General features: G+C 32.2%; 1 protein-coding gene across 1 annotated transcript in view; it reads left to right on the forward strand.

Annotated features, from left to right (window-relative positions):
* The window catches only part of LOC127727754 (macrophage mannose receptor 1-like), a 49,328-nt gene that overhangs the window by 18,855 nt on the left and 5,187 nt on the right, over positions 1-25,286 (forward strand). Inside the window, exons 15-26 of the mRNA XM_052234870.1 lie at positions 107-300; positions 3,660-3,778; positions 5,390-5,607; positions 6,290-6,340; positions 8,809-8,987; positions 9,517-9,584; positions 15,515-15,618; positions 16,045-16,188; positions 19,144-19,266; positions 20,608-20,780; positions 23,601-23,700; positions 24,961-25,196. Coding sequence (XP_052090830.1) covers positions 107-300; positions 3,660-3,778; positions 5,390-5,607; positions 6,290-6,340; positions 8,809-8,987; positions 9,517-9,584; positions 15,515-15,618; positions 16,045-16,188; positions 19,144-19,266; positions 20,608-20,780; positions 23,601-23,700; positions 24,961-25,196 — 1,709 coding nt within the window. The remainder of the gene's footprint in view (positions 1-106; positions 301-3,659; positions 3,779-5,389; positions 5,608-6,289; positions 6,341-8,808; positions 8,988-9,516; positions 9,585-15,514; positions 15,619-16,044; positions 16,189-19,143; positions 19,267-20,607; positions 20,781-23,600; positions 23,701-24,960; positions 25,197-25,286) is intronic.

A 25,286-nucleotide genomic window follows, 5' to 3' on the forward strand; every position in this document is an offset into this window, starting at 1 on the left:
GTATTGGTTTTGCTATACGATGTTTAATCAAATCTTGATATTCTTAATCATGAACGACTTTGATTACTATTTATATTTAGGAATGAAAATTATATTTATATTGCAGGGAATGAGAGAGGAACATGTACTGCCATGAGAACAACGCATCCTATTGGAGCATGGGAAAGTAGACCTTGTTCGGAAATTCACAACTACATTTGCGAATCACCAAGAACTGGATTCACTAGACCTCCAGCAACACTTCCACCAATTACACCATGTCCTGTCGGATGGACTGCATTTCAAAACTGGTGCTACAAGGTATGATTCCAATTTGTTTTATTGTTTTGATTATCTGTTCAATGAAAGATTATCAGTTATTAACAGTAGAGCTAGATGGGACAACGACCTTGTATACAAATATATTTAAACGGAAAAAAATATCTAAAACGGGGATACACTTGGAGCTCATTCGCAATTTATACACATTAGTGGATACCTTTTTTGACAAAATGTCAATTTATTTTCACCATGTTCGAAACGAAAATGGCAAGCTGCAACTTTCTACCTAAATTTGTTATCTCTTACAAACAGCCATTATTTTTTAAAAAAATGTCATATTTTTGTTATCTCTGTTGACGCTGTTTGACGCAGGAAGATTAATCGTGAAGTATTGAACGAGAATTCCAACTTTTTTTTTTGGGGGGGGGGGGGGGGGGGGGGGTAGGGGGCATAACGTAAACTGTTGAAAACGGCTATAAAATGAGATTGTTTGCGGTGCAATTGCGGCGAGTTGTTCCTTTGGTGCCAGTCGGCCTACTTATGTAAAGGCTAGAATGGATGGGCATGAAAATATATATTTGAGACATGCTCTACCAATTGCAACGACATACTAGTATGTCAGAAAGGTTTCCGGTGCAATGCTGAATACCTCAGAACCAGTACTGCTTCCAGAGTTGATAGTGAATTTTAAATCAGATCATATACTTATAGAAATGAATAGAAACGTCTTTGGTTTTTAAAACCGTTGAACCATTTGAAACCATTTGAAACTACAGAGGACCTTGTTGTTCTTTGACTAGTACTGTAAAAGTAAAAAATAGTTTTGTTGGGTGCATAACCAGTGCAAACCAGTTACATTCAAAATTTAAGACCAGACCTTATGAAAAATATATCGTAACCTCTTTCTTTATCGTAAATAAATGACTAAGAAAAAAATTCTTCTTTAGAGAAAGACTATAATATATATTGCTATTGTTTATAAAGGCATCAACCAAATAACAATTGAAGGATATGATAAAAGAATGACTATGTGAACCAGACAGCCTACCATAAATAAAGGCAACAGTAGTATACCGCTGTTCAATACATCGATTTAACTGCAGCAAATCCGGGTCACAAACCAAAACCGAGTGAAACACATCAACTATAAGAGAAAAACAACGGAACAACATAAACAATGAACTGCTACAAAAACAAACGCCAACATATATAGAAACGGACTATTTGATAACAACTGCCATATTCCTGACTTGGTACAGGACATTTTAAGAAAAAATGGTGGGTTGAACCTGGTTTTATGGCTAGTCAAACCTCCCGCCTATATGGCAATGTTAAAAATATCGCTAAAATGACAACATTACGTGATAAGAATACATTACAACTAAACGCAAGAACACTCAGGACAGAGACATACATAAATAAATAATATAATTGTACATTACAACATGTAAACCACAGAATAACAAGGAACATCTTTCATTTACACCGCAATAGAATTATGAACTGAGCGCCACACGAATGTATCAACGCCACAAAAAGTGACGTCACAGGTAAATTTTTAAAAAAAGAATATAAAATTGGGATTAAGTTTGTAATGGTGTTATTTTATGTATTTTCTAACCATTACAAGAATATTAATATAGAATTGTGTTAGTAATGGTGTAATTATTTGTTTTTTCTAAACATGTCGGTTTTTCTTCTCAATCAAAACTGTAAAAACAAATTAATCCTGTGCATAAAGTAGCTTTAAACTAAAAATCATATAAATGAACTAACTGATTAATTATCTTTACTTTTACATACATGTAGAAAATAAAAATAGAATTCAAACCACAAACGATAAGACATAACACAATATCTAACGGAACTTACAAAAGAAACATCATAACTAAATACATGAATGTTGGATGTATAAATACCGAGACACGTCTAATAGCAATCGTGGTAAAAATGTCGTTAGTTAGTTTAGACACAGACACATCGTATAGCTCAATCAATTCGTGATGGTGTCCGTAAAATTTACGGAGTGTCATTTTTAATCTTTCCTGTTCATAACTCTGTTTGAGTAGTTTCTGCGTAAGGAGCACGCTCTTGTATATGAAGTCGTCCTTATAGTGTGAACATGCGAAAGCATAACGTATCAACTGAGATATGTAAAAACCATACGATGGGGCAGAAGGTATGTTACTGCTGAGAAATGCGAAATTGATAATTGGGAAGTTGAAATCGTCACGTTTGTCATAGATTTTAGTGTGAAGTCGTCCATTTGTGTCAATATTGAGGAAGATATCAAGGTAAAAAGCAGTCCTTATAGTATCAATAGTATCCTTAATTTCAAGTTCACTGGGATATATGAGATGTAAGTACTGACTGAAATATGGGTTATTCAGTGATAGGAGATCATCTATATATCTGAAAGTAAAATTAAAGAATTTTGCAAGGTGCTTTTTCTTTTTGTCTTTTAGAAGGTTCTTAGTGAATTCTGGTTCATACGGGTACAAAACAAATCGGCCAGTAAGGGTGCACAATAAGTACCCATTGGAATACCGACTGTCTGTTGAAATATCAATCCTCCAAACTCACAAAATATATTGTCGATCAAAAAGTCCACCATTTTGATGATATCATCTTCAGTATATTTTCTGATAGAATCAGTGTGGTTCATCACAAAATAAGAATAATTATAACCCAAAGCAAGAAATATATATCTACGATTCCCATTTTTATAGAAAAAGCACTGTTTGATGAGATGGTGAAGTCGATCTTTCAATTGAGCATGGGGAATAGTAGTGTAAAGCGTAGAAAAATCAAAAGTTTTAATGTTGCTGCATAATTGCAGAGATTGTGATCTAAGATTTAGAAGTAGATCTTAATAATTTTTTAGACAATCAACATCTGATTGACACCACTGGTTGAATATATTTCATCACAATATTTTTGAAGGCATCTTTTACTGTAGAAGGAATAGTAGTCAGCACTTTAAAAAGATGTTTAGTTGAACATCTTGATGATCCAGCTATGTATCGTTCTTTATAAGGAGTTTTGTGAAGTTTTGGTATCCAGTATAATGACGGTAGATTTTCTTCGTTTTCTTTGATGTTAATTAGAAGGACAGATTTGTGATTTTGTCAAATTTCATCCTTTGTAAATGATGTTAAAGAATATGTAGGATTACCAGCTGTGCTGTTTATTCCAAGCTCTTTTGTGAGGCATTCCAAGTAATGGTTTTTACATATGAAGACACTATTATTGGAAGCTTTATCTGCTGGAACAACAACATATTTGTTATGCAAAGATTATAAAGCATCTACAACCTCTGGGTTCTTGAACCAGACAGCCTACCGTAAGAATTAAGTATATTGCAGTGTAATGAAAAGAGCATCACCTTACTATTGTAGGTTTATAACACAAAAAAAACCTGGCTGATTGCGAGAGAATATTGTGTTAATATTGGTGCTGATTTATTGAGCATTCACAGTGAACAGGAAGCTGTTTTCGTCAGAGACACCTTGTCAGTGTAAGTAAAGTGTACAAAGCATGTACCGTACCAGCATACAGCAAAACAAGTGATTTTTTTTATTCTGAAAGTTTGCTGTATGTTATTTTTATTGTTAGGTAAAATAAACTGTGAAATACAATGACTATTGATAAAAGATGATAAAACTTGAGGTCAAATTGTGAATTCTCAAAACACTGCTAATAATTGAAAAACGATTGTTTTGGGAATCCAACCATACAAACCATGCTTAAGGGATATTTTATAAACATAGGTTTAGGATCTTACTTACAAGTTGTGTAAAATGAATCACCAATTAATTATTTTAAGAATATACTTCTGGTTTCAAAACAATCATTATACATGTTCCATTGATCATGTTGATTTAAAACGATATTTCGATAGGGGATTTTGATTTAGAAATATGGAAAAACTGTTTTTTTTCTTTTCTCAGCTAATATTGAAATTTGTATGTAAAATTGAAATATTTTTTCTGAAATAGTTGACACTTTTATTAGGTCGGGCCCAATGAAACGTACCTTAGAAGTAAATTAGCATACATAACAGCGGCTGCTGGTACACTATAAGTCCCCGAGGAATTTCCAAGCTTAGTACTTCGATGTTGCCATGAACAAACCGGATATTGTTTTATTTACAATTTGTTGTTATATAACTTTGAAATCATTTAAAATTGAATGCATCTCCTACATACATAGCTCAGATTGGCTATACTTTTGGTCCTTTTTCGGTTATGTCAGCTCTTCAACGGTTGTATTTGGTTTGGATTTTCGAATACTTTGGTCTCGAGCATCACTGAAGTGACACTAATTATCGAACAAGCACCTAATGCAGCAAAATTTGTAGTGTAAAAAATAAAATAGCAAAAATACCGATCTCCAAGGAAAATTCAAAATGGACAGTTCTTTATCAAATAGCAAAATCAAAGGTCAAAAACATCAAACGAATGGAAAAACCACTGTCATATTCCTGACTTGGTACAGGCATATCCTCATGTAGAAAATGGTGGATTAATCCTGGTTTAATGGCTAGCTAAACCTCTCACTTGTATGACAGTCGCATAGAATTCCATTATATTAACAACAATGTTTCAGCAAAACAAAAGACATAATAGGTAAAATTGTCAAAAACTGGGGTACAGCAGTCAACATTGTGTTATAATCTTAATCACTATAAAAACAAATAACTATACCAAAAAAGAAAAACAAAATGCCATATAGACACCCTTTAGACAAAGTACTTAAGCAAAAATGAAAGACAAGAATACAAAAAATGACCATAGCACAATAACACAATTGCGAGATGTATAAATACCGAGTCACGCCAAAAGCATATTACAAAAAATGGACTAAACAATAAAGGTTAAAAATATACAAAGACAAATAAAAACACTATAACACGTAATTAAGATGATGAACAACGTCAGTACCTAGAATCTATACTTCAAGGCCATCTTGTATTATTTGTGAAGATGATACGGAATGTTTTAATGTTATTACATTCATTCAAGGAAACAGTTCTTCGGCCGCTCTATATTTTTAAAATCAGATGTTTGTTCCCTAAAAATTGTCTTTTTATTCCATAATGTTAAAGTACAATATTATATTTTTACAGGTCAAAGAGTTACTCGTTTTGGATAGGTTTGAACGATTTTCTTAAAGAATCATCATTCAGATGGAGCGATAACTCAGCTTATGATTTTACGAAGTGGAATCCTAATGAACCAAACAATTATAACGGCAGAGAAGATTGTGTCCAAATCACAAATAAGTACAGATGGAATGATCTTCCTTGCTTTTCGCAATTGCAATTTATCTGCAAAATAAATAAAGGTCAGTCTTAATTAAACAAATTGTATACGTGAAGAAATATCTAAAATTAAATCTTTTTTCTTTATAACTGACTACTTATAGAAGAAACTTTGTCGAATATGCTTGCTACTTATTTGAAAGGTACTTTTGACAGTCTCTCCGATATTTAAAAGATACATATACAATTAGATAATCATCATTTAAAACAAAAAATATAAACAAAAAATTTTCCCACTTTTCCTTTCACTCTGAGAGTCAAATTCTAAAGACGTTAAAATCTACTAGAGTTTGAACACTAAAGATTCTACATAATGTCAATTACTTTCACACGTGTCCATATATTCAAAATGTTAGTCATTACTGTACATTGTTGTTGAAGGCATTATTGATACAATATCTCTCTTTTTTTTAATTATTACACAGCGTAGCGTGTCTGAAAAAAAAGTGGGTTTTCATGTTACTAAGACTTTTAATAACTTTATTTACAATTTCTATTATGGTAGCGCAAAACCCTAAACCGTACCAGCTGTACAAGGTTGTATCCCAATGCATGGTATTGATTTACCCGAAAGTATCAATCCTTCAAATGTCGGTTTACCTGATTGACTATGTATCGCAGACAGTTTCTTGTTGTCACAAGTTCGATATTTGCAGTTTCAAAATTGTGTTTTAAAGTAATGAATCAAGTTAACTTCCATTTCAGGTACTCGTTTAAAGACCACATTAAAACCACAAATACCAGTTACTGCATCAGGTAATTTTTGACAACACAATGCTATCCTTTGCAACATGTTTTGTAGTTTATGCTTCCTTCCTCTCGTTTACCTTTTTTTACCAAAATGGGAATCGTAGATACAAATTAATTGTTTAATGCAATGAACAATCTTAATTAGTCAAAACCACATGATACAAACAAAAAAACCACCAAATATGATATCAATGAAATGCTGAACTTTTTTATATTCAACGTATTTGTTAATTTCAGTGGCACAATGTTTCTTCAAACAGTCGGTATATCAATGGGTACTCATAATGCACCCCTACTGACCAACTTGTTTTGTACTCATTTGATGAAGAATTCATTAAAAACTACTCAAAGAAAAACGGAAAAAAACATTTTGTCAAGTTCTTTGAATTCACTTTCAGATACACATGCATTGATGAGTTCCTGTCACTCAATAACCCACATTTTAATGAGTTCTTGTATTTCTTTTGTCGCAGTGAATTTTCGGATACTTCCCCAACTAGAAGGTTGGCTTCATATCTCAATGTTTACCTTCATATTGACACAGATTGATGACTTCAAAGTAGAATATATGCATTATGATTTTAGATTTTCTATTGTCATCTTCAGACCTCTCAGTAGTAGCAAAAAAACTGCCTCATCGTATGCCGTTAACATATCTCAATTTTAGAATACGTTAAGCTCGAGCATGATCACATCTTACGGCGGAATTCATTAACATCTGTCTGCCCCTGACAAAAGATAAAATGATCCGACAGAGTTATGAGAAAGAACTTACTGAAATTGACACTACATTAATTAAACGGTCACCTTCCCTAATTGGTTAAACGATACGATGTGAGACTTTCTGAATTCACAAGATGAATGTCTATGATCCATAAATGCCAGATATGATATCCGATCTGTATATTGTGACATTTTGCCTGACCTTGGATAAACATCGGTAAACTACTGTTGTCTCTAAATTATCAACACGAACAACACAATTAAGAGATCATCCCAATATATGACCATCTCACAGTCCATGACAGACAAATATATGAAAAGTCTGAATAAATTCCTGACTAGGACAGGCTCGTATAAATCTGTGCACCGTGCAATGTAATGCCGGGTTGTAAGTTAGTGCCAGAAATTAAACATATGAAATAGATGAAATTACATAAATTACAAATGTTATACTATTCTTAAGTTTTTAATAGCAAATCAATATTAATCCAAAGACAAACGATGTCCAGTTTTAAAAATAATTTTCATGGTCTTTGTAAAAAGTGATTCTTAATGTTAGTAAATCCATGTTGAATACAGTATATTCAAATCAAAAACATTGCATGAAGTCAAAACGATCGGGTTTTTCTCGACAGAAAAGAAGCTCCTGTTATTCGAATCTAAACTAAGTCGAAATGTCAAGATAAAGTATATGACGACTATTTCTAGTATTTAAGGATTTAAGACCTCGAAAACATGTCTCTTGTTAGTTGCAATACAAGCAGGTCTCATCAATCAACTAATGCGTAATGGTGACAGTAAAACGTCAGTTGTGTTGAGTTTTTTTTTCTTTTTGCGCTATCATACCGTAGGATTTTATGCGTTAAAAGTACACAACCTGTTAATGTATACAATATTCTGTTAGCGTGCATGCGCGCATCGTATCAATCATGGTATTTAAACTCTAAACGATGTGGATGGTAGGCCATACGGAGAGATCATACTTTCTGTTGTTGGTGACAAATAAAACATCAGTGATGCGTAGCATTCATTTGTAACAAAAAAATATGGAAGGAACAAGGATGATGTCTTTTTCAGAAAATTTTTATTAGGAAAAGATATATTTTTTACAAAGTATAATTTGTCTCTTTAAGTATCTTAGTAGATTAATCTTTTTTCATAAAACAAAATTGCATTTATTCTTATACTATGTACCTAAGTTTAAATTGATACATATTCATACTATTGCAGTAAAGGGATTTTATATCGTATGGATTTCAACAGATCTTTTAATATTTTTTTTCAAATCTCATCTGATTCAGAGTCTGAACTTTCACAGAGACTCTGTAGCCAAGTTTAGATTGCTGAAAGAATAGATAGAAAAGACTTTATGTGCATTAAAGCAGAAAAAAATAACACAGTTGAAAGTGATATATCTTATCTAATACATTCAAGCACTCAATATACATTGTACTAATACTTTATGTCAATTTTATGGACAGTGTAAAGAGCCCTAAACATATTTTATTTGAGAAAATTGTATAAATGGCATGCCTTTAGGTTGATAAGAGAAGCACATGTAAATTATTTTTGAATGTTCGATAATACTATGCTATGCAATAAGTCTGCAAAAAGTTTGACCTTATAAATGACGTTTGTTTTTTTGTATCTTTTGAAATATTTACAAATAAATCGCCAAAGAGGGGAACTAAAATTTATCTTGTTTTGTTGGTTTCAAATAGCTAATCAAATTAATTGTATTGTTTTCCCAGCAAGTCTGTGTGGTTCTGGAAATTGGTATAGTTTCAAAGGATATTGTTACATGCCAGCTCCGAACTCGGGAAGGGACTCAGCAAAAACATGGTATGATGCTCAGAACTATTGTAATGCAAATGGTGGAGGACTTGCTGACATACATTCAAAAGCCGAAAATGATTTTGTGTTTAGTTTGGTTGGTACTATTCCATTTTTACATTCAAGTTATTTCCTTGAAGACTTTGCAAATGACTATAATTGAGTAAAAAATATTCCCTTTAAACCTATTCAGTGATACTTGAACTTAAACGTGTGTTTTTTGATGTGCATGTACTGATTTTGTGTCATTTATGGATACCCTATATCCTTTGCTTTTCTATTAACATGTTAATTTCATCATTTTCCAAAATTAGCTTTAGTTTTGTAATTTTTTCTTTGGCCCTTTTTAACGTATTCATACGATGATTATTTCATATATCCCATCACCTGTTTCTGCAATTACCTTCATTAGATTTGTTCTATTTATCTAAACATTTTAAAGCCAAATGCACCAAAATCAAATGAACGATAATGTAACGCCAAACTCTCTGACGTCAATCATGCATGATCGAGAGTTCTTAAGTTCTTGTCAAACACATCATTCATTTTCAAAAGTTTTTGTCAAAATATATCTTTTTAATTACGGCAATATTAATAAACTGGCTTTAAAAACTATCCTTTTAAAGGTCCGAGTGGGATCGAAAGAACAAACCTGGTTAGGCTTGAATGAACTACAACAGCCAGGAAAATATGAGTAAGTGATCTTATGCTGTTGTAAATGTTAAACTGTAACTTGACTATAGGTGTTGCTGTTTACCTTTACCTATACCTATTGTTCAACCAGATTGCAAAATTGACAATACAATTGGGACATTTAAATTGACCTGTTGGTATTGTAAGAGTTGACAATAGGTGATCACTCATGCATTTAGAGTCTACCTTGATGCTGTCACATCACTTTACCTGTTCAATTGTCACTGTTGTAGTATAACTGAGATAAGCTTTTCAAAACTTATACATTTGGCATACCTGCTTCGTATTTTATCTTTGTTAACTAACATAACATGCCTACAGTTTAAATTAATATATATGGAATGAATAAAACTAGAGTATGGACACAGTATGCAAACTTATTCATTGTCCTAATAATTGCTAAAAACTGCTGATTTTTTTTAATGATTTCCCAATGTTTTTCAATAGAGAATCCTAAAACAAGTAAAGGAAATAAACATTGTAATTACAGTCTTTTTTTTCATTGAAATGAATGTATTCCTTGGAGTAATTGGCGATACAATTGCCAAAGAAATTGTCAAAGAATCACAACATTTAGAAGGAAAAGGAGCGATTTTTTTTTTTTATTTTACTGTCATTTCAAATTTTAGGAGTGAGCAAGCCGGAACAAGAATAAATATATGTTTTTTCTTGCAGGATATTTAATTGTATGTCATATAATTTCCTCTTAATGTCTTCATAGCCAAATACTATGAGTGCATGGATTTCCCTTATATTGTTGAAAATACCTCTTTTATCTCTTTGGCTTTTTCTAATGGGAATTAACTCAAAATAGTTTTTTTAATACTCTTGTGGAAATCTTAATTATATCATATTTTATAATTTTTCACGATTAATAAACACCAGAACAATTGTGTGCATTCCTTCATTTAAACATTTGTTCAATACTTATTGACATGAGCCTTGTACAAAGTGTTTATGCATAGTGAAATATAACAAATATTAATTATGAATACATTGTTTTCTTTATTTCTTTATTTATGTATTGGCACTGATATTTGATATCCCATCCAGGGGTCGGTTTCACAAAAATACTTACGATTAAGATTGATCGTAAGTCATGAACAATTCAGTATACTTACGATCAATCTTAGTCGTAAGTTTTTTTGTGAAACCGACTCCAGTATTCCAGTTTCACTATTTGAAGTAATTTTAAAATATTTTCCTAATTTTATTAACCTTTTGGAATATTTTCTAACATTTTTCACTATTGCACTAGATTTTATTATATCCACAGTATTCTGTTTATGATATATATCCCAATTAAACAGGTGTAGAGTCTTTATATAAGATCCAGAATTTTTCAATATTTGATGATTTCCAATATAACATTCAAAATAATTATCCTCACTTTACAATTTTTTAGAATATTTTATTTTTATTTTTTCACTATATCACTTGATCACAGTAATCAGCTTTATTTCATTTCCTATGCTATATATCCCAATTAAACTATATTAGATCCAGAATTTTGTAATTTTTGATTATTTCCAATATCACATTCAAATTTGTTATCCTCACGTTATGAATTGTTTGGAATATTTTACTATTATTATTCACTTTATCACTAGATTTGACTATATCCACTGTATTCTCATTTTAATTCATTTCCATGATACATGTATATATCCTATTTAAAAAAGTGAATCATCTTCATATTAGATCCATAAATTTACAATGATCATTTCAAAATCACATTTAAACATTTAAAGCCACAGAAACATGTTGGATGAACTTATTTCTCCTACTTGCATCCCCGTTTTGATTTTTTTTTTGCCTTTAAGATTAACTTAATCTCATCCAAAGGGAATTCCCTTGAGTGAACACAGTATTTTTGTACATGAACATCATCATGTGAAAGCCACACCAAACATTTTGAATGAATTATTTCCTCCTTGATACATTCATGACAATCCATTCAAAGTCATATTTCCAGAAGCAAAATTAAGAAGTGAATTCAAATAAAATAAATCCCAATATTTTATGCACATTGATTCAAATAGATTTCAAACACTGCTATTATATTCCAAAGTGCAAACATTTCAAGGGATATATGAGGAGATGCATAACATATCCATTTGAAAACTGAAACTGAAAACACCTGAATAGCTATTTCTTGTTTCACTGACAACTGGACAATACTATGTATAAGGGTTAACAATTTAAACATTCATTTATTATGTAAAAACAGTTTTAATTCTCATACATATTAACCATGTTAACATGCAGTTAAGGCAATCTTTGACTGATTTAGGTTTTTGGGTCAGTTTAATCATATTTATTGGGGACTTAAAACAATGAAAACCAATAATATTTTCTGCCCTATAAAGTTTATAATAGAATAACCCTAGGTGAAGAAAAGCTTCAGGAAAAAAAACATACTGGAAGGTTTGGTTAGGTGAATAAAAAAACAGTACAGGTAGCATCAAGGTAGACTCAACTCTTAACAATACCAACTGGTCAATTTAAATGTCGTAATTGTATTGTCAATTTTACAATCAGGTTGAACAATAGGTAAAGGTAAACAGCAACCCCTATAGTCGAGTCACAGTAATATGTTTTTAAAAAAGGGCATGGTACAGAAACATTTCAACGGTCCATGTCCAATCTAATATACACTTATATCGAACTAAACCTTAATTAATGCATACCCCTTAAAATCAGTTGTTCAGTATTTCTATAGAAAAACGAATCGAATTAAAGGTACACAATACCTTTTTTAGAATCTAAAATCAGATTTATTGATCACTAAAACAATGTGTAGAAACTAAATACTTATAAATGTCATTATAATATAAATTTCCATATTCAATTCAAAATTGCTTTAGATAAGTTTTCCTTATAACTGTAATTTTTTCACAATATTAACAAACTGACAGTAATGCACTTGAATTGGTAAGATTAACTTATATTACTCCCCATTTGCTTAATACTAATAAATTTTCACTTTCAAAGAGCTTTCAATATTTAGCAAAAAAATGTCTGAATGGATCAAAGCCAATAGATCATGCATTCAGAAGCGCATTCAGAAACTGCGATGTACTTTGAGCACAAGGGTTTCTAACCCATTCAAAAACACGGAGGTTGTGGATGTTTTATCCTCTTTGCATGACAAATATGTCGTTGTTCCAGCAGATATAGCCTCCAATAATATTGGCTTCGTATGTAAAAACTATTATTTGCAATGTCTCAAAAAAGAGCTTGGAATAAACAGCACAACTTGTAATCCTACATATTCGTTTACATCATTTACAAAGGATGAAATTTGACAAAATCACAAATCTGTCCTTCTTTCTTTTGGTATTAACATCAAAGAAAACGAAGAAAATCTACCGTCATTATACTGGATAGCAAAACTTCACGAAACTCCGTATAAAGAACGATACATAGCTGGATCATCAAGATGTTCGACTAAACATCTTTTTAAAGTGCTGACTACTATTCTTTGTACAGTAAAAGATGCCATTCAAAAATATTGTGATGAGATATATTCAACTAGTGTTGTCAATCAGATGTACTGCTAAATCTAAGATCACAATCTCTGCAATTTTGCTGTAACATTAAGACTTTTGATTTTCTACGCTTTACACTACTATTCCCCATGCTCAATTGAAAGATCGACTTCACCATCTCATTAAACAGAGCTTTTTCTATACAAATGGGAATCGTAGATATAAATTTCTTGTTTTGGGTTATAATAGTTCTTATTTTGTGAAGAACCACACTGATTCTATCAGAAAATACTTATTTTGTGAAGAACCACACTGATTCTATCAGAAAATACACTGAAGATGATATTATCAAAAAGCTGGACTTTTTAATCGGCAATATGTTTGTTGAGTTTGGAGGATTGATATTTCAACAGACAGTCAGTATTCCAATAGGTACTTATTGTGCACCCCTTCTGACCGATTTGTTTTGTACTCGTATGAAGCAGAATTCATTCAGAACCTTCTAAAAGAAAAAAAGAAAAAGCACCTTGCGAAATTCTTTAATTTTAATTTCAGATATATTGATGATGTCCTATCACTGAATAACCCATATTTCAGTCAGTACTTGCATCTCATATATCCCAGTGAACTTGAAATTAAGGATACTACTGATACTAGAAGGACTGCTTCATACCTTGATCTTTTCCTCAATGTTGACACAGATGGACGACTTCACACTAAAATCTAACATACCCTCTGCTCCGTCGTATGGTGTTTACATATCTCAATTGATACGTGATGCTCGTGCATTTTCACAATATACGTACTTCATATACAGGAGTGTGCTTCTTACGCAGAAACTGCTCCAACAGAGTTATGAAGAGGAAATGACACTCCGTACATTTTATGAACACCGAATTGGTATATATACGATGTGTCTGTGTCTACACTAACTAACGACATTTTTACCACGTCTTACATAGTGGTTTTCCATTTACGTCGTCTGTCTGCTAAGTACCGAACGTGACCTATTCCCGAATATGACTGTTTTGCTGTGTGTGAATTCGCATTGCTATTAGACGTGTCTCGGTATTTATACATCCAACATTCATGTATTTAGTTATGATGTTTCTTTTGTAAGTTCGGTTGGATATTGTGTTATGTCTTATCGTTTGTGGTTTGAATTCTGTATTTTCGGTACATTTCACATATGTCTTTTTTGTCAGTATAGTCGAGTTAATTTCCATTGTCCATGGATAAAGTATTGTGTTAGTCCAAATAATTATGACGTCGTCACAGCATTAATTCAAAATAGCCTTTCAAGACCGTCATTATCATGATTATTATTTGGACTAGTATTGTGAAAATAATTAAGAATTTTTGGATCTCGTTCCATATAATTGTGTGAATTTCAAGATTATATATACGTCACAAAAATACGTCACTGTTTGTGGTGTCCTGTGCTGTCGTTAATGGGAGATGTCCGTTGTTATTCTGCGGTTTATATGTTGTAATGTACTATTATATTTTTTATTTATGCATTTCTCTGTGGTGAGTGTTCTTGCGTTTGTTTGTATTGTATTCTTGTCACGTAATTTTGTCATTTTAGCGATATTTTTTAACATTGCCATATAAGCGGGAGGTTTGGCTAGCCACAAAACCAGGTTCAACCCATCATTTTTTCTTAAAATGTCCTGTACCAAGTCAGGAATATGGCAGTTGTTATCAAATAGTCCGTTTCTATGTATGTTGGCGTATGATTTTGTTGCAGTTCATTGTTTCTGTTGCTCCGTTGTTTTCCTCTTATGGTTGATGTGTTTCACTCGGTTTTAGTTTGTAACCGGGATTTGTTTTCTTTTAATCGGTTTATGACTTTTGAACACAGTATACTACTGTTGCCTTTATTTATCAGTGTGGATCAATAAATTTGAACTACAACTTTTTCAAACATTTTAGCAAACATTTATTTTAACTGGACGAAGCCTTTTGAATTTGAATATGTACTGCATTGAAAGAACTATGAGCCTTGAAGGATCAAAGTTTATATTGAAAGTGGATTTGAAAATACTTTTCCTTCTCCGATTTATTTTAAAAAATAACTTCAAACACATGTAAAAGTGTATATTTTATGGAGTTTTACTTTGACATATCCTAACACAAGACATTAATTTTTTATAAGTTTTTTTTTTTTATGTTCATAATTTTCTGTTTTCAAATCATTTTAGACAGGAACAGTGATTTTTTGGTAATTTTGCAGATATGTGCTTACTCGAATATATTATTGTTACATCTATTTATTAGTATTTAATTCTATTAGATGTTTCCTCAAATAGAAATTATCTGTAAGTAAAAGAAGGTATTGGTATACATCGATGAAAAAGTAATTATAAAAAACCTTATTTCTATAATTTTGTCATTGTTCTCAATAAATGCAAAAGTGCAAAGACGAAATTTTTTCCAGATGGAGTGCTGGTAGAAATTTCCTTGACTATATTAATTGGGCTCCTCACGAACCCAACAATGCATTTGGAGGAGAAAGATGTGTTATAATCGAAGCAGTAGATGGTAAGATATTATATTATTGAAAAAAAAACATTCTTTGACATATACAATAGTAGATATTTTTTATATGAAGATTCGTTTCAATTAAGGAAACATTTCAGTTTCACAATAATGAAATGATCATTGCCCCGGCTTATTACATTAATGACCATGACCAGGTAATGGAATACAAAATTGTCATACGCAACAACGAGACCTAGCGTATACATAATAAAAAGGGAAAAAAAACATGACGTTTGCTGTTTAATAACATAAACGGTACTTATATTATTGCACCAGAGGTTAACAAGACAAACTGGGTTATACTAAAACATTTGTAGTTTTTATAATAACAACGAAGAGGACATATACCGATGTTTTATTTGTGAATTTATTACACCGGTGTCGATATTTTTTTACCATTACCATTTAACCTAATTGTATATGCAGGGTACTGGAAAGATGATAACTGCAATAACAGATATGGGTTTGTTTGTAAGAAGTCGTTCCACGGGACAGGAACAGTTACTCCAAGACTTCCTGTGCCAATCAAAGGTGGATGCTCTAACACGGCATTTGTGTCATCACCTTACGGTAATTTTGTTAATGCCATCAGCTGATTTGAATTTGGGAATTTCTTTTCACTATTAAAAAGCAGTTGTGAGAAACCACAATCAAAAAATTAAAAAAAAGATGTTATAAAAATACCCGAAAATATTCTCATCAAATGAACCTTTAAAAGGTATGTTTACTGGTATCTAAGATGATTTTACATTTATTTAAAAGCTATAGGAGCCTGAACGGCTCACCTGACAAAAGATGTAAACATAAGCATTATTTGTAGCCATCTGTCACACATTAAGTAAGATGTCTGACAAATTTTGATCCATCTCCACTTGGAAAATATGTTTTGGATATGGAAAAGTTATTTAAAGACGAAATTCCATACAAGAAGTTAATTACCGATTACCATTAAAAAATATTTTGGCGATTTGTTTTGTTGTTATAGTTTTAAAATAACTACCAAAACACAAAAATGTATAAAAAGTAAAATAACAAAAATACCGAATTCCAAGGAAAATTCAAAACGGAAAGTCCCTTATCAAATGGCAAAGTCAAAAGCTCAAACACACCAAAGAAGTAATGCAAAACTGTCATATTCCTGACTTGGTACAGGTATTTCCTTATGTAGGAAATGGTGGATTAATAGTCATCATTTGATGGAAATTACTCCTAATATGAATAGATTGATATTTTCTTGTAGATCTGATTTTTCTGAGCATTCTATTTTTTTTAATTTCTCTCTAACTATAGTTTTCAAGATAATGATCTCAAAAACAACTAGAGGCTCTCAAGAGACTCTGTCGCTCACCTGATTCTACTTTGGTTTTGGAAATCATGTAAAAATAGATTAAAATCATAACAGATACCCTCATAATGATTGAGGCTAAATTTGGTTTACTATTGGCCCTATAATTTAATCAAAAGTAGAAGACTTTTGTAAAGTTAATGGATTTGCTACAAAGTAACAAAACTTGGTCAGCACCTCATAGGGAACATTCATGCCATGTTTGGTTCCATTCCATTCAGTGGTTCTCTAAAAGAAAAAAATTGTATGTATTTCCCATAAGGTCCTATGTTAAACGAAGTCCCTATCCGGCAGCGATCCTGAATGATTGATCGCCTACGAAGTAACAACACTTGGTCAGCACCTCATAAGGAACATTCATGCCATGTTTTATTTTATTCTATTTAGTGGTTCTCTAAAAGAAGACATTTCTATGTATTACCCATAGAGTCTATGTTAAACTTAGTCCCTCTCTGGCGACCACCTTGGGTAATGGATCAGCTTCAAAGTAACAACACTTGGTCAGCACTTCATAAGGAACATTCATGCCATTTTTGGTTTCATTCCATTCAGTGCTTCTCTAAAAGAAGACATTTGTGTGTATTGTCCTTAGGGTCCTATGTTAAACGAAATCCCTCGCTGGCGGCAACCTTGGATGATAGATCGCCTACAAAGTTACAACACTTGATCAGCACCTCATAAGGAACATTCATACCATGTTTTATTTCATTCCATTCAGTGGTTCTCTAAAAGAAGACATTTGTATGTATTTCCCGTAGGGTCCTATGTTAAACTAAGCCCATCTCTGGCGGCCATCTTGGATGATGGATCGGCTTCAAAGTAACAACACTTGGTCAGCACCTCATAAGCAACATTCATGGCATGTTTGGTTTATTCCATTCAGTGGTTCTCTAAAAGAAGACATTTGTATGTATTGTCCATAGGGTCCTATGTTAAAAGAAGTCCCCCGCTGGCGGCCATCTTGGATGATAAATCGCCTACAATGTTACAACATTTGGTAAGCACTGCATAAGGAACATTCATCCATGTTTAATTTCATTCCATTTAGTGGTTCTCTAAAAGAAGACATTTGCATGTATTTCTCAGATGGTCCTATGTTAAACTAATTCCATCTCTGGCGGCCATCTTGGACGATGGATCGGCTTCAAGTAACAACACTTGTTAAGCACCTCATACGGAACATTCATGCGATATTTGGTTTCATTCCATTCAGTGCTTCTCTAAAAGAAGACATTTGTATGTATTGTCAATAGGGTCCTATGTTAAACGAAGTCCCCCGCTGGCGGCCATCTTGGATGATAAATCGCCTACAATGTTACAACACTTTGTTAGCACTGCATAAGGAACATTCATGCCATGTTTTATTTCATTCCATTTAGTGGTTCTCTAAAAGAAGACATTTGTATGTATTTCTCATGGGCCCTATGTTAAACTAAGTTCCTCTCTGGCGGCCATCTTGGATGATGGATCGGCTTCAAAGTAAAACACTTCATAAGCATTTCAGAAGAAACATTCATGCCATGTTTGGTTTCATTCCGCTCAGTGATTCTCTAAAAGAAGACATTTGTATGTATTGTCCATAGTGTCCTATGTTAAAAGAAGTCCCCCGCTGGCGGCCATCTTGGTTGATGGATCGGCTTCAAATTAACAACACTTGGTCAGCACCTCATAAGGAACATGCATGCCATGTTTAATTTCATTCCATTCAATGGTTCTCTAGAAGAAGATCAAAATGTAGAAAATTAACGAAGGACGACGGACGCCAAATGATGAGAAAAGCTCACTTGGCCCTTCGGGACAGGTGAGCTAAAAATGGGTAAAAATCGTCAGATATTCTATATATACTAGAGTATTATATATCTAATTAGCTATGCTGATAGGGAATCAAAATCTGAATCCAGAGAATAATACACGAACTAGTATTACCAAAAAGCAACGCGACAAATGTATATACAAATAGAAATGGACTACAGATATTGCTATTTGACACAACACAATGAAACGCATGACTACCAAAAATCTGAATTAAAAGAATAATGCACCAACAGGTATTACAAAAAAGCAATGCGACAAATGTATACACCACATATATTGCTATTTGACACAACACAATGAAACGTATGACTTTCATAGATTTATTACGGAAATGTTTTTAACTGACATTTCGATATTTCTTTAAGGCAATAAATGCTTCTACGTCAGCAAAGCTTTACCATTAAAAACTTGGGACCAAGCACTACAATACTGTGCCAGCTTTGGTGCTGGATTTCAACTTGCTTCTATCAGCAATGACGTCGAGCAAGGTAAAATAACAACAATGACAGATTATATTGTTGAAATTTGAACAATGAACAGTCATAAAAACTTGCATTTTCCCCCCTCAATGTAGTGAATAATAACAATATGTTATTTGTCTGGATCCGTTCCATTTGTATATGAACTATTTCATGTCAATGGTAAATGCTTTATGAAAAGTCCAAAAAAAAATTATTGAATATCATGATTAATGTAAGATTTGTATGGGTAGCAATTTTAACAATTATAATACGTCTATTCTAACCACACAAACTGACATAAAACAAACTATAGTTATTTTCGAACTCATCAAATGGTCAATGATGAATAACGAAACAAATGATTGAAAAGACCATTATCATGACAATGCAACAACGCTCAATGAACTTACTGATCTTAGTGCTAATTATAACATTGTTGTTCTTGGGTCTTGTATATTTGGGGAGACAATTAGATAATTCATAGTTTGAAGCAAGACTAGACTTTGAATATTTTACGCTTTGTTCTTAGCATGGCACTATATCATTTTGTTATATACTTTGAATGACATTGAGATATGAAATCTGCTGTGATGTACAGCCACTGATATAAGAATGGAGGACGGCATGATTAGTTATCAACATAATAAGTATTTTGAGTTTGATATCAGTTAAGGTTGACATATTTTTACACGGTATCTTATTGTTTATTAATATTGTACTGTTGATACTTGTGTTTTTGTTATCAATTGTACTGTCATTTTAGATTTCAGTTTTTCCTGTACTGATTTTTATAGTATTTTATTTTATGTACTATTTTGTTTGTTCACTGACTAAGATTAAAAGGGGGAGTGTTGAGGTGATATAAAAAAACAAAAACCTATTAAGTCCAGCTACAGATCACTCAATCATGTGCCTATCCAAATCTGGAACCTCGTCCGTGGCTGTCGTATTTCAATCTTATCTTTTTAATTTCAAAATTTTATCATAAAGTTTTCTTTTTAGTTACATACAATTACTTTTCTGCGTATAATCCATACAAAATATGAGAATTGTGCACATTCTTTGTTATGAAAACAAGCTTGGTATCTTTGATGAGTTTATCTATACTTTGTGTTATATTATTGAAAATAACACAATATGAAATTACATGTGCCAAAATGTATTACTGCATCTATCAGTTTTTGTATATACCCCGTTCTACTTGAAGGTAAAGTTTTTTGTAAATATTTTATAGGACACACATAGAAGAGCTAATTGAGTTTTATCATACATACATAAAAATTATGGATGTTCCATTGACTGGTTTCTATATGTTGCAAACATAATTAATCAATAATTACTATCAATAAATAAATTTACCCTTTCTAGCTTTTTTAACCTCATTAGTGGAAGGACTTGCAGAAAATGTTTGGATAGGATTCAATAGTAGAAAATCATACAGAAATTTCATGTGGCAAGACAATTTTCAAACAACTTACACCAACTGGAATGGAGGAGAGCCAAATGGTGATTGGAAGTTTCGTAATGATCCAACTAAAGGGGTAAATATTCAAGTTAGCCATGAATCAATATTTAGTCTTTACCATGATCTATAACGTATATATTTTATAAATTTTCAATTGATCAATAATTTTACCAAAGAAAAACGGTTAACACTTCCTCAAACTCGACCTTAGGTGGTTTTATTAAAATAAGTTTTTTTTTTTTCTTGTTTACACGGGATATAATGTACTCGTTAACCTTTTAATGGGCATGATGAATATAATCAAGATTTATTTAAAGTAGCAAAACCTATTAAAAGTCAATTCCTTCTGTCTTTATTTCAATTCAAATGAAAAGCAATCATATGTGTTTAACGAAAAAGTAAAAGAATGTCAAGCCCCCTTTCGCAAAAAGGAGAAAAAATCAAGAGAGATATATTTTTTTTTCTATATTTTTTTTTTAATTAAACAAGTCAAGTACATAATAGATGTCAGAACGATATTAACGAATAAGTTTAAATACGTCTTAACAGACCAGTATTCTATTCAACTGTTCTGAATTTAACTTGATTTGCCTTAAATTGTGTATCAACTGTATGGGATGGTACAAACTATCATTTTACTTGCATATAAAATATACTGATAACTTTGAACTGATCTAGCTAGTCTGACCGGTACTCGACCAAGTCTGCAATGAACGCAAACAAATTTTAACTGTTTTTGACAAATTCTGAACAAATGTATGGTCAATTTTATTCCCGATTCGTTCGAGTTAAGTTCGGTTATATTCGTTTCAGGCTCCGTTGAATACTGTTCAGAACTGTTAAGGTATAGTTGAGATTCCGACCCAGCTGTTAGAGTACAGTTTGGTATAAAACAGTCTATTTTGGGCTTATCAATGCTTGTACAGTTTGGTGCATATCAAGCGTAACATAAACTTAAAGTCAAATTATCGCTGCGTGCACATATTTTGTATGTCTATTTTTATTTTCTGCATTTTCTAGTATTTCGAGTTGACCATAATTACGTTAATACTGTCAAAACGTAAACTTTTAATATGAACTCTAGATGTCACAGGTTTACTTTATACAAACAATCCTGCAGTACTAAAAGTACATATTTCCAATATCTTAGTAAGATGTTTAAATTAAAATAAAAGAATAATGGCGCTCTTAATTGATGAAGTAAAAATTGTATTAACAGTAAACTTATATTGCTAACATTTTATTTAACACAATCCATCCCGAAAAACAAAGAGTACTGTTTTCTAATACCAGTTCATAATTTCATTTTATAGACAAATATTGCTTCTCTATATTCTTTTTTAGACGAAACGTACGTCTGGCGTATGAAATTTTAATCCTGGTATTTATGATGAGATAATTCACTGCCGACAAATTTATAAGCAACTGTATACATATATTGATCACAATTGATGAAAAAAGCAATTCATTCAGTGTTGTAACAAGACTTATTTTATTTACCGCTACATAATCTTCAATAAAATGAAGAAATGTTGGCGTTCTGAGTTAGTCCTGAAAAACATTTCAGTAACTTGGCATTTATATTGCTCAAATCTCATATAAAACAATATATTCTGAGGTTCCAAAGCTAATAATTTCCAATACCGGTTAAAATCTATTAAAATCCTTGAAAAATACATGACTGTTGTGATGGCATTGCAATGCAGAGTTGTATTACATTTGCGTTTACCAAAACTCGTTTGACGTGTCAACAGCGTCTACAATGAAAATATGCAAAATCTTTTTGAAACGTTTCAGTTAGTCGAAAGTTATTATTCTTCACATCCAAAAATATGTATTACAATTCATATTCATTTTCTTAGTTATACTATATTGATGTAGTATTTGTCAACGATATATGCATACTCGCGTATCTGTGAATCAAATCTGTATAGTGGAATCTTTTAATTTCGCTGACCAGTTGACTTTATGAGTCAATGTATTCAGGATATCATGACGAACTCTTTTAACCCGCGTTTAATACAAAGAGTAAACGTTTGTTTAAATTTATATGGGGTCTGCAACCAACTGTAGTGTTCTCTTCTAAAGACATGAACTTAGCATCAACGCTTAAGACATGTTGTGCTGTATATGAGGAATTGTTTGTGGTGATCATTCACTTGTTCGAGATAGAGAGAAAAAAAAACACTTAACTTTTGAAAAGTTAACTTGCATAATGAATTACTATAAATATGTGTATGATTATTACATAATGACAAATAAATTTTCGCAAGCCTAATAAAGTTCATCAAATGAACTTTTGTATCTACTCATATTATATTACTCCGACTGGTTCGATGCCACTGTTGGTGATACGCACGTCTACAAAGGGCTACTAGAATGTGACCAACTTAGTGATCATTGCTTTTGTTCTGTAATGAACTTGATTTTTTATTGGTACTTGATAAATTTGCAATGACTCTGTTAAAATTTTAATAATGCTAATGCACATTTTCCTTAGCTGGTTTATGTTTTGGGTGGAGGGTATTAATTTAGGTGTATTGTTCTTTTGATACGTTTGGAATTTATTTAGGAGCATCAATAAAACGTTCATATGATGCGTCAAATCAAGTTCGGGATCTTTTTTCTATTTTGTAACCTATTGAATTGTTCATTGTTGCTTCTTTAAAGTCACTTAAATAAACTCATTATAGTTACCAGGATTAAACATTTTTTGTACGCCAGACGCGCGTTTCGTCTACAAAAGATTCATCAGTGACGCTCGAATCAAAAAAATTAAAAAAGGCCAAATAAAGTACAAAGTTGAAGAGCACTGAGGACCCAAAATTCCGAATGACTTAAACTAGTTGCATTGTTCCTGTTTTTTTACAATTCTAATTAAAAAAGTTTCTTACAGGAAAATTGCGTAGAAATGTATGTGAAAGGTAGCACTGCTGGAACTTGGAACGACAAGCCATGTATAACTCCTAGGAATGTAATATGTGAAGCAAAAAAAGGTAGTACACTTATTCACACATCTGCATATCAGTAGAATCTAATAGTTGATCTCTTTAAAACGATATTTTTAGTAGATTGCCTTTGAAAAAAGACAAACCAAGGTAAAAGAAAAAGAACTGAAGAACTTGCATGAGTTGAAAAACAAGCGAGACTGGATGTGTCGACAGGGTAAGCATCTCCTGTTATGCATGAATTACCCGCCAATCCACACTCGGTCAAAATGTCACAATCGGGAACAGGACACGATTGATAAAGCTACAGAGGACTATACCGGTATCCAAATAACTAAGACTGCGAACATATGTCGAAAGTGAAAAAGACACGGACATATCATATATGTCAAGAAATTAATGATGTTGACCATAACACTTATATAGTGTCCATTCCAGTTGTTCTTCCACATAACTCTATTGGAGCAATTTTTGTTTAAGTAGAACATCCCTGCTAATGAAGATCGTACAGTGTAAACATGCAAAGCGTAAGTTATCAATAGAGATTTTTAGTATGGGACACAGGGTATTGTGTATTACTGCTGACAAATGGGAAGTTAACGATTGGAAAGTTAAAATCATCACGTTTGTCATAGATTCTAGTTATATCCAACATACAAACTATTTTTAAGTTCAGGTGGATAGTTAATTTATATAAAATACTGTGCAATTTTTCCGAGAGATAAATGCTCTACAATTTCGTATTGGCCTTTTTGACTTTTTTCTGCCCCCGCAACTAAAAGTTAGGGACATATTGTTTTACCCCTGTCCGTCCGTCCGTCCGTACTTCAAAGTGGAATGCGGGGGCATCACTTTGTCTAGTTGATTGGAGCGTCTTTGATATGTCTATTGTAGACGAAACCCACGTCTGGTGTACACAATTTTAATCCTAGTATCTTTGATGAGTTTAATTGAAATGTATATACATTCAGTATCAAATTCAAATATATAGGTAATTGTACTTAAATGTATTTTTACAAGAATTCTTTGGTACATACTTTTAAGTTTTTTTATATATATGTATATGTGACTTGGTGAATGTAAAAATTTATTTATATTTCTTTTTTGGTGGTTTGGGGGTATGACTTAAAGAAAATGAAAAAAAAGATGGCACAAGTTAGCATTTTCTTGATATTTCATAATAAAGCGTAAAAATACAGATTTAATAAACATATCAAAGATATCATGAATATAACGTTAGACTTGTGTTTCGTTTACATAACACTCATCAGTGACGCTCGAATCAAAACAAGTCTTTATATATTATAGTTGCCGGGCAGCCAACACCAATACTTCAAGGTAACTGTAAATCGGGCTATATTTCTCGAGGCACTAGCTGTTATAGGTTTGTCAAAACCCCAGGCCAAACATGGCAAAATGCTGCAAGCACATGCATAACAGAAGGTGGAGTATTGGTATCTGTTAATTCTGTTTATGAGAACTCTTACATTGAATCTCAGATGGGACCAAACGTAGACTATTGGATTGGACTCAGCAAAAACAAGGTGAATGTGTTTGAAATATCATAGGTTGTTTTCGTTATGAGATTTACTCCTTCAAGAAAAACGAAAGTTGATACGTTCGTGACTGTAAAA

The sequence above is a fragment of the Mytilus californianus genome, unplaced genomic scaffold, assembly GCF_021869535.1.
Source record: "Mytilus californianus isolate M0D057914Y unplaced genomic scaffold, xbMytCali1.0.p SCAF_2, whole genome shotgun sequence".
In the NCBI taxonomy this organism is placed as follows: domain Eukaryota; kingdom Metazoa; phylum Mollusca; class Bivalvia; order Mytilida; family Mytilidae; genus Mytilus; species Mytilus californianus.